Source organism: Rhea americana, unplaced genomic scaffold (assembly GCF_003343005.1).
Source record: "Rhea americana isolate MKP2758 unplaced genomic scaffold, rheAme1 scaffold_126, whole genome shotgun sequence".
NCBI classification, from domain to species: Eukaryota; Metazoa; Chordata; class Aves; order Rheiformes; family Rheidae; genus Rhea; species Rhea americana.
In genome coordinates this window covers 452,793-464,060 of record NW_028185328.1, presented here as the reverse complement: position 1 = coordinate 464,060, position 11,268 = coordinate 452,793, and the positions used below count along the sequence as shown (strand labels likewise).

The following is an 11,268-nucleotide window of genomic DNA, read 5'->3' as shown; positions in this document are numbered from 1 at the left end:
GCAGAGACTTGTGCCAAAACAAGTTTATTGGGACTAAGTATGACCTAAAGCTAACTCGTAAATGAAGCCTCTTTCTCCCACCCCTTGGCAGCCCTGCAACTGGAGAAAGCCTCTGCAACGTGTGGTATGCTACTGTGTGAGGTGTTGAGGATGACTGCTGAGGGTCAACAGGACCCCTTCCTCAACAGGGAGAAAAGGTGAAGGCTTTTCTGATTATATTAGCTTGCACATGAAGTAAAATTCCAGAGTGGGCAAGGTCACCTGTGGYTTTGCACATTCACTAGTTGAGATAAACTCTGCATGCAGCTAAGTGATGAACAGTGATCTGTTCTGTCTCCTCAGGGCTGTTACTGACTGTGAGTGAATGCAGGACTGAAAACTTCCCATCTCTCTGTTCTCACTAGACAACACTCACCTTTAGCAGGGTATTGTGGCTAGCACAGACACTGAGAAGGGTAAATCCACTTCATATAATCCCTGCAGCATATTTGACGCTTCTGTGAGTTAGCCCAGTCTTTTCACATCTCTTTTCTGCCTTCACTCTCCAACACATGGTGTTTAAAACAAATTGTCTCATGACACAAAAGAAGGTGAGTAAAGCAGTTTGTGAGCACCTACTTTTGATGATCTAAACTTCTTCCTTACTGTTATGATGGAGGAAGGAAAGAATGTAGCTGATACTTTTCAGACTGTTTCAACTTTGTCTTATGGCTTGCAGRTTTTTTTGTTTTTCCTCTTCAGATTTTACTTATCTGTAATATTCCTCTGTTTAATAATAATCACATGTATTACTCTTTTTTCTCCAGCTCTGGTTGTTCTCATGTTTCCAATCATTGTGATTCATTCTTAAGCAACTACTAAGCTTTCTTTGAAGTCATTTCCTCTCACTGAATTCAAATATTTCCAGGTCTTTCAGATAAAGCATTTCAGTGAGAGAGAGATATGCACTCCATGCAGCAGATGTGCTATGGGAGAAAACAGGTCCATTTTAAAGATGAGTCTGGACCTAAAGTTCAGGATGGCATTCCTATGAGTTTTCCACATATGCAAAACCCAGCTCCTCTCACGCTGCCATTTGCCAGTAAGACATGAGAAAATAGCTACCCATTTTTATCAGGGAATGAATCTTGTTTTAACACTCTTGCTCTATCTAACTTTTGGGATGTTCAGGACCTGGCCAGATCTGAGTTTTGCAGCTCCTGTTTCCTTTTTGATCCTTAACTATGAAACTGTTCAACCCTTTACTGTTGTGGAGACAAAACATATTCTTTGAAGAGTTTTTCCTGCTCAGGCAAAAAATGAATTCAGAGACCTCACTCATTTCTCCATCTTAGCCACTATGGTCTTGCTCTTGTTTTTGTTGTTGTCTTGTTGTGGCCTAAGTCTCCCACACTGGGCTAAATTTCTTCCCTGCATTGCCTGCCTCTCCTTTGCTGCCCATCTACCTTTAGTTCCCTCCAGCTGGGTACCTGCTGGATATGTCCTGTTGTCCACCATTGCCTGGACTCCTGTGTTGCAAGAAGGATGCACGAGACACTGGTATCAGGCTCTCTTTGGTGCTGGGCTAGCTTGTTTCCTAGTAAACAGTCAGTCTGGGAATTTGCTTAATCTTGCTGACTGGCTGACTTAGCTGGAAGTATCTAGGATGCTATAATTGGTGTTTCCAATATAACCCATGCAGATATTCAGCCTGAGTCAGACTTTCAACCCATTTTGATGTTAAAATAGAGACTTGGCTGAAATTGTGTTCAAGTACTTCTATGTATTTAAACACACCAGTCTGGGGCACAATTCTCACTGGAGGACATATAAGTCTTTAGTGCACCGTCTGCTTAAATTCCTTAATCATAGGAATACTGGAGGCAGTTTGGGATTCTCCTCTTGCGTTATGGTCAAGTCAYTATTAGACTCTGTGGCAAAAGAGTACAAAAATACTGTTTCTTGTACAGCATTCATAATTGGCTAGGGCTAGGAACAATTACAGAGTTAAACAGACATGCTTTTCTGTCCTACTTTGTGTGCCAGCTGCCAAGGGTAAGCAGGAAGCACAACCCAGGCATTTTCCTAAAAGGAAATTGAAATCATGAAGGAGGTAGGAAAGGGAGTCMAGTGGTGGGCTCAGCTGTTGAAAAAATGAAAAATGTATTTCTTCTAATGTAATGATTCTTCTGCTGTTTGGGAGGAACTGCAGGTTGGACTGCAGATATGCCCGCTGAGGTTACAACCACAAGAACCTTCAGCTTTTTTCTTCGGTGTGCAGTAAGGGACAGCTACTAATAATGTTCACTTCCATACTAAGTTTAGAGACTGAAATGAAGAGGAACTGCAATAACACAGAGAACTAGGAAATTTAATTCACAGTTTTGTTAAGTTCTTCCTTAGCCTTTGCAAATCAACAGAAGTGCATACACAATGCACCGAAGGATTTGTAGAAACTTCTCTTGCTCCAGTTTGACTTTCCCTCTACAAGTGTTATGATCCCAAAACATTTCTATCCTCTACTCTCTGTTGCTCTACATTATTTCAGACAAGGCAGAATTCTGCAGGAGCTGTGCTAAGAAGGATAATGTGGTTCTGCATTACTGAAAATTCAGTCTGGCAGAACTAGAAATGGTAAGAAGAAAGATGAATTTCAGCCTTGGAAACTTCAAAGCACTTCCAATAATGGTAATTCTACAAAAGCCTTCATGCCCTCCCTTCATTTTCAGAGTTGCTGAGCAGCAGCAGCTTGCATTAGCCTCAATAAAAAAAAAACATGTGCTGAACCCCCACAACTAAAACCTGTATAAGACCAGCTCAGTTTCCTGGCCACTCACATGAGAATATAAGGGCTAAAACTTCATGTCAGAGGAAGATAGATGCATTTGTTCAGTGTGTTCATAAACCAGATCTAGAAGAAAGTAGATGTTTCAAAATATCACTAGGGCACAGGTCTGTTTCTATAAAAACTCCAGTTTAATCTCATGGTTGAGACCTGGCAAAACATCTTTTTTTATGGGTGTTGTTTTTTTTAAGCAATAAGGCACAAAGGCAGTCAAGTCCATACAGAAAAACAAAGCTTAACAAAAATACAATCCATCAGGGATAGCAGGAGAAATAATCAATATCGAGGATGGGTATGCAAGGGACAATCCTTTTGACAGCGTCTGATTTCCAACTCTACCCTTGATGTGGCAAGAAACGAGTATTTTGAAGGAGACTTGTGCCTCTAAGAATAAAATCCAAGGCTTCGGCTGTTGCATGGAGCCCTCCAGAAGCACTTGCCTCCTGCTTTCCTTCTTTTCCAGTCCTGTGAAAGTCCTACTCCAGCTCGAACTGAACGCAATGGCAAGCTTTCCGTTCCATGCTTAGAGCAGGATCAGCAAACCATTACATTGATTGGTAGCAGGGAAAAGCTAAACAGAACTGGGATCAGCTGCATGTTTTCCCCAGTCCCTAGTGTTTTTTTTTTTTTTTTTTTTTTTTTTTTTTCTAGAGATTGAATCAAAAGGGACAACTGCAAAATCTGGGCATGCCCAGAAGAGAATATGTGCTCCAGTAGATTGTTTGCTTTTTCAAGGACTGAGAGAGAAGCTGGTGGTGGGAAGCTAAGCTAAGCTAAGCCTTGCACTCTGGTCTCCCCTGATCCCACCTCTCCTCTCCCAGGACACAGTCCTGCTTAGGAAGGCAGCTTCAGGGTCTCTGCCCACTACAGATTAGCCAGAACTAATTAGCTTCTCCTCTGTGGGCAAAAAGCCATTTCATATCTCACCTTCGGTGCTAGGAAATTTGCAACAGAAACAGTTCTATACATCTGCCCAAGTTTCACAAATGTGTAGGATTCTATTTAGACAACTCCTTAATTTTAATTACATTTCCTTTTTAATATATTTATATATAATGTTCTTTTATATATATATGTATACATATACATATATATATATACATAAAAAATATATAAATTTAGCACATTATTCACCACTACAGGCATTTCAGAATTCATAAAGAAAGAAAATAGATTGATTGCACCTTTTGGGCTCTGGATGAGGGAATCTCTAATGCAAACTTAAGATCCTCTGAAGCCCTAAAGGTGAAAAGAGAAGTGCTTCACTCTTTATTAAAGGATAGGATGGGATGGGTGGCCCAGAGGAATGTGGTTTATAAGGTAAAATACAACCCTCATTTCTGCTCACCCTCTCTCCAACAAGGCAGCTCCCACAAGAGCTAACATCTACTCATGTCATTCCTTTCCAGCTGGTGTTTCCTATCTTTGCCAGCCCAACCATTTCACACTGAGCAACGCTCCTGCACTTAGCAGAAGCTGCACAAAACCCCCTTTAACATGGGTAGAAGCGAAATCAGCCACTTTTCTCACATTGCTAGAACTGTTAGCTACTAAATCATGACTGAGGTGATCTGCAAACTCACAAAGAAGGCCTTTACACTCTTCATAGTCTCAGGAGAGCTGAATGTACTCCAGGATCTATGGAGTGACCCTTGCAGATTCTGCAGAGGTCTGCAAATGATGTGCCATTCTAATTAGGAAGATCCTTTCCATAATGGCAAGAATAACCAGCTCAGCTCTCCCTTAAACAAAACTTCAAATTCTGGGCCAGACTCCCTCTCCTAAATCTGTTCTATCCTCCTCAATACTTCCCAGAAAAAACAAACAAACCCAAGAACAAGCAACAGAAAAAATAAAACCTTTCTCAGAACCTCCAATTTTGAGGGGTTTTGCTGGAGGGCAGGAGTTTGGTACCCACTGTGTACAACTCCAAAACCCTTAGCTTCACAAAAGCTTCCAGTCTCTGGTTCAGTCTGCTAGTGCAGGGTGGTAGACATCAACGTAAGGGCTCTAAAGTGAACGTGACATCAGGTCTGACCTTGAAGCTGACCTCAGTCAGAAAAATGGCTTAACAAAGTGAGGTCTCAGGAAGCTGCAACCACAAATCACCACCACTGAATGGGAGATGGCTTCTGTTTTCTGGCTTTGCCCAGCTGTATTAGGCTGTGGTCCTTGAAGCCAACAGCAGCTATCAATGTCAACAGGAACCCACAATCAACTGAGCATTACAAACTCTACCAAAGTTTGGGTCTGGAGTTGGGCATGGTGACATTTACGCAACAAAATTAGMAAATACTGCCAGTTCTGCAGGACTTAGGGCTTTACCTCAGCTCTCTTGATACAAGTTCAGTCATGACCATAAGCTATAGTGATGTGCATCTGTTAAGTCCACTTGGCTAGGCTCTTGGAATTTTGGTACATCAGCTGAAGGGTGGAGCTGGAACTCTAAATAGAGATGGTATCAAGCTACAAAATTCAGATCACTTTTCAGAAGCTCTGGTTAATTAAAATCCAGGACCTGAATACAAGCTCAAATTCTGAAGAATCTTCAAAAACTACAGTCTGGATCCAGATTTATTTTAGGCCAATCTTTAGTATTAAGTAAAATTTTCTAATGATTTTCTTCTTGCAAATTTCACCATTTACAGCAACAGTGTTATTACTTAATGAAACACCGTTAAGAATTAAGACAGAATATGTATATACAAATTGCCAGGACCTCATTTCTTGCTCATAGATCAGCTTATATGAGAAAAAGGAGGGGGAAAAGGGATGTTTTTAAGGTGCTAAGGTTTCACACTTTTTTTTTTTTTTTTTTTTTTTTTTAATGCGTTACTTTCTGAGACTGACTGGCTCTGTTACAGATGCCTTCACAGTCAGAACTTCCAGTAGGGGAGTATGAAGGGAGAACATAAATCCCTGCCCAAAGCAAACCATTTCATTGACACCAAAAAATTTAGGCATCCTTTCCTCTACCATTACATTCTGTAAAGCCTTACCATAGTACCTGTACCACATCTTCCCAAGTAATTTGCCATCAGCTGTCCTGTGGTTGTTAAAAACTTTCCCATGAGGCAATAAAAAAAGTGCCATGAGAGGCAGCACACAGCTTTACTAACTATGAGGAACATAGCAATGGACATAAAACATGGACTAGCAATCACTTTGTTACAATGGGAGGCTGCTCTGGGAGCAGGATAATACAACTGTCATAAAGCTGCATATTCTGGACCCACCCTTCTCTGCTTGCCCCAGTAAAGCACTTGTTAGCACCTGTGGGAGAACATGAACCCATACAAGAACTCTAGGTTATTTTCAGAATTAATATTCTCCCTGAATAAAACATGGAAACTTAGTTCTCCACTCTGTTCCCTCTTATATTGCATTATACACAAGTGCAGAATACAATGGGGAGGATCAAATATGCAACTAGTGACAGGAACAAAGCCCACTGTTTTTTCACTCCCTTTGGATAAGGCAAGAGAATATGCTGCTAAAGATATATTCCTTGCATATGTGAGCACAGAACTTCTCAGAAGTACTCTGGCATCTCTATCCTTGAGAAATCAAAGAGAGTGAAGAGAGAGCACCATCAAGAATCTGGGCTCTCCAGCCTCAATGAYTCTAATTAAGTGACAATTTTAATACAGACCAAGAGCTCATGAGCTTAGTTTACCAAGAATTTGAAAATGCCAGCACTGCAGCAGCCTTTACCACACAWAGATCTAAATATGCAGCCTTTGGGAACTTTTGACTGACATCCACTGTGGTGGCTGTAGCACTTTCTACCAGCTGCTCAGTTACTGTTTAAGCTATAGCCTATAATATCCATCAGAAGGCCTACAAACTGAAAGATCTCCATGAATGATGCCCCCTGTAGGCATCGTTACAGGGACAATCTTAATGCTGGCAGAAACACCTGTGTTCCCGTCTCCTTCATAGTCACTAGTGACATTTAAATTGCAGAGATAGCATGGGCTGTATCTGACTTCGCAATCACCCACAGTCACRTACTGGGCAAAAGATGAGCCTGCAGCTAACTTAAGAGTTAGAGGCTTTATAGTGGAAGCTTTAATTCTATTCCCATGGCAACTGTTGCTTGTATGAACGTGTATTTTCCTATAATGATAACAGCCGTTCAGGAGACAGTTTAATTCACTTCAAATCTCCCTCTCAGGATATTATTCAGGGTCTGTTCTGTGGTCCCACAAATCATCCYCTTTACCATACTTCTGATCAATTTGAAAGCAATGAGGGGTAGGGAGGTAAAAGCCAGCCATGCTCTCAAAAGAAACTGTAAAATCACAAGGAGAAGACATTTAAAGGAGGAAGAAATACCTGGGGACATGCCACAGAGTGGCAATGAAAGACCAAGGGTCACAGACATGGCAGCCAGAGTGCAAGAAGGCAGTAGCTCAAGGACATGCAGATCAGAAGATTCTCTTACTTTGCTCATGGCAGTGTGGAACACAGCTGGAGATAGTTGCAGAGGTGTCAACTGGTTTTAAGCAATGATGAAAATATTTGATACTGGCCTTTGTTATGACCATATCTTCACTTTTGCTGAAACCAGACTGAGTATCCTCTATCACTAGGCAGCCAGCTGCAAACCTCCCTCACACTCAAATCTTGCCTGCCAAAAGAAGGTGTGGCTGAGCACAATAAAATTTATGAGCAAGATTTGGAAGATTAAAAAAAAACAATTGGGCTTTTCCTGTCAGGCTACTTTTATTCCAGCCCTCACACATGCTGGAAAGAGCACATCTTTGATGCAACAAAAGAGCTGGAGTCAGCACCTTCAGATCGTATGTTTGCCACTAGAATAGCCTTGGGTAACTTGCACTGTGTGTGACTTGGTCACACCTGCTTCACTTTCTGCTTCAGCTACCACCAATCTCCTACACTGTTTACTTATGCTATCCAAACCAGACTCGCAAGATGGACAGGCATGGTACTTTAATGATGGTTGGGGAAAGAAGGAAGGATGTCCCTAACATCTGGACTCACCTCCTTGGCAGATGTGTGCCCCTGCACCCTGTGCTACAGTGCTTTGGAACACTGTTCCTCCCAGTCCTATTTTCTAATTATTCCAAGATTTATTGTTCCTTTTTCTTTTTTTTCATAGACAAGATGAGACTTTCACAGGGAYTGTTAGACAACATGAATGAGGAAAGACAAATTCCATTGGAACTGGCTGACAAAAAAGCAGAATGTGAGGGTCTAAGAAACAGTGAGAAAGGGAAGGAAAAGGAACACAAAGGCCCTCTATAACAAAATGTTCTGCAGGAGACAGTAAAGGCTTTGGATCCTTCTTGCACAGAATAGTTATAACAACAGCTAGAATGGCAACAAAGTTGGTCTTGGTGTAGACCATCCCATCCACCAGGGACAAGGAGTAAGGGAAGATATTGCTATTCGATCTGCCTTCCACTTCGTCCATCCAGAATCACCGAGCGCCTCTGGGGCTGGTAAAAGCAGCTGGTAGAGGTCTCCAGTCTTTGGCCATTCTTGGGGATGGTCATTTTGTTCCGCAGAGTCACTCCCTCAGGTGTTGTCCGCGATGTCTCAGACAGGTCGCYGCAAATGGGGCTCGAAGAGGTGGTCTGAGTGGGGCTCCTTATGGGTGATAACAACACCCTGGAGTCTGCTGAAGAGGATGGGTGGTCCATAATGGGGAAGGGGGGACTGAAGAGAATCAGACTTTGAGGCCTCCCAGGCCTAGATCTGTAGGAAGGCTTGGAGAACCCTGAAGGCCTCTCCATCTTTGAGGACTGTGGGGTGTCTCCAGCAGACTCACCCTCAGAGGTGCGCTTTCGGCGCAGAACAGGGACGTCCAGGCCAGGGTTGTGATTAGACTGAGATGGTTCCAGTGGAGAGCTGAAGCTGCCATGCCAAGGATTGGCTGAGTCCTTTTGAGCCGGGTCACTGTTTTCTTTCTCTGCTTTGGCTTTCTTCTCTGTCAATGGGCTCTTTGGGGCCTCCAGATGGCCCCATGCTGCTCGGTGAGCCTGCCTGCCAGCCTGCTTGGTGTCTGCTTCCTTATTCTCTGCTGATGAAGCAGCATTCTGAGCCTGCAGTGGCTGGGGGATCTGGGTGTACTGAATCTTGGGTGGTATCACAGGCACAGCTCTAGCCTGGCACATCTTAATCATGAAGGAGGTCCTGACCGCTGACACACTGACAGGGGCAGAGTTCCGACGGCCAGTGGTGGCGTGGGCCACTGCCAGGTAATCCAAGTCTAGATCCACATGGGCATTGAAGTGAGACACCCAGGGAACACCTTTACTCACAGCAGGGCAGGCAGTTGGAAGGGATGGGACAGAATCACTGCATTTTACTTCCTTTTGGCCACACAAAAGGTTCCCAGAGGCAGAGGGCTTGGCAAGGCTCTCAAAGGTGAAGAAATCTGGGGCTGGAAGAAGTGAATCCAAGTTGAGGGATGATGGCCTAGTCCTCCCTTTACGCAGTATGTCTTCACCTTTGTTACTCAGCTGTGATTCAGTGGCAGAGCACAGTCCTTTGGTAACAGATCCTCCTCTCAAAGCAGTGTTCTGAGATGTGGATGACTCCTCCTTTGTGKTTTTTTTCTGTAAAGAACTGTCCGCGGGATTTTGGTATGGGAAAGACAGTTCAGGCTTTGAGCTACAGGGGTTTTCTTTGCTTGTGTCCACTTTCTTTTCCTCTGGCTCTGAAAGAGGGATTCTGGGGAGTCCCTCAATCTTGGCTGGTTCTCCTTCTCTGCTGAGGGAATACCTTGGCCCCTCAGGTTTCAAAGGCTCTTCTGGAGGGCTTGTTTCATCTGCATCCTGTTTAGCTTTGCCCAAACTAGAGGGGGAGACAGATTCTGTTTTGGGCAGCTCACAAGTCCCAGGTAGAATGTCACTGCAAGGTTGATGCTGTTCAGTGACATTTGTGAAAGAGAATGGGATAGTCCACAAACTCATCACTGTGTCTTTACTATCCAAAGAGAGGCTACGACTGAATCGTGGTCTAAGAGAAAGGCCTGTCTCTGTTCTCTGATTATGTGGCTGTAACTCCTGTATCATCTTTTCTTGAATGTCCTTWAAGGTGGGAGAATGGAGAGGGCTTGTGACCCACTGGTGATCCTCCCATGGCTCTACAAGTTCTAAGCTCTGCACATTATCTGTCCAAGCATCCTCTTCATCCTGTTCACCAGCATCATGAGTTCTGCTTACAGCATTGCCCTCCTTCGGCTCCTGGATTCCAGCTCCACTCAGCACCTTGGAGGAGAATGTATTCCTTCCATCAGCAGTCATTTTCTCAGGCTTCTCCTTCTGAGTCTGGGCCCTGGTAATATCATCCTTTTCCTGCTGCAGCTGGCAAGTACTGTCTTTTTCTTTCCTTAGCTCTGAACATGCTCCCTTGGAACACGAAAAGTCTTCTCTTGGGGGAACCTCATTAAATTCTGGTTGACTATGAAGCTTCCAGTCCAGAGGAGGAGTGAGACATTCACTGATACTGTCCTCCATGACTGGACAATGGTTCTTTGGAGTAGTTGTGGCAGTTGGAAGAGTACTCAGTTTAGGTAGGGCTGGAGCACAGCTCTGCTGTGTAGTCACTTCAGATTGACATTTGAGGAGGCCATCTGAATGTTCTGCGCTGGTGGCACCAAATACAGGCACCTGAGATGTGGTCTGTGCTGTTCTGCCTGMAGATTTCTGCTCAGACTGATTTGGACCCTGTCCTTGGCCAGACGAAGAGCTATCTGTCTGTACTGAAGAAGAGGATTCAGAAATTAGGCTTGTCTTTGGGATAGCTGATGRCAAGGGCAAGAGCTCTTCAGGTTCAATGATTTTCAGTTCCTGCTGTATCTCTGGCCACAGCGGTTCTAGCAGGGYGCTAGCAGGGTCCTCTTCAGTCTGAAAAACAGAAGAAATGCCATGACTTGGAAATTCGTAACTTACCAGCAGTCACTCCTCCATTTTCCTGACAGAGCCCTCTTAGAATAGACAGGCTCTTGGACAAGCGCACTTATGGGAAATACACACACATGCACTGCTACCTGCCCAGCTAAGGAAATGTATCTATAAGCAAGTGGGTTTATGGAAGAGAATATYTGAGACACAGTCAGAATGAGGCCTGAAAAGAGCCCTGTACCTATGAAAGTAAGGTGAATGAGTAGCTGGAATGTCCTTAGACTGTTTCTCAGCTCTTCCCATTTAATGCTCCCCTGGCCTTATCAGAGGTTCTGCATTCCCAAATTACTGCTGGCAAATGCAGCATCACACTTCATTGGAATGAATAATCTATTTAAGGATCTACATCAACAAATCTTTAAATAGCTGTCCAGAGATGAGTATCACTGTAAGAAACTTGGTGAAAAGCCTCAGCTAGACATACAGAGGAGGCCAAAAAAATGTTGAAGTGTGTAGAGAATGGGGGAGAAAAAAATTGCTCAGGCTGTCCAGGATCTGATAAACAGG

General features: G+C 43.6%; 1 protein-coding gene across 2 annotated transcripts in view; it reads right to left on the bottom strand.

Annotated features, from left to right (window-relative positions):
* Nucleotides 1-2,329: 2,329 nt before the first annotated feature.
* The window catches only part of ARHGAP31 (Rho GTPase activating protein 31), a 64,679-nt gene continuing 55,740 nt past the window's right edge, over nt 2,330-11,268 (bottom strand). For both annotated transcript variants that reach the window (XM_085326033.1, XM_085326034.1), the window contains one exon: nt 2,330-10,704. In XM_085326033.1, the coding sequence (XP_085182159.1) occupies nt 8,236-10,704 (2,469 nt within the window). In that variant the 3' untranslated portion in view covers nt 2,330-8,235. The remainder of the gene's footprint in view (nt 10,705-11,268) is intronic.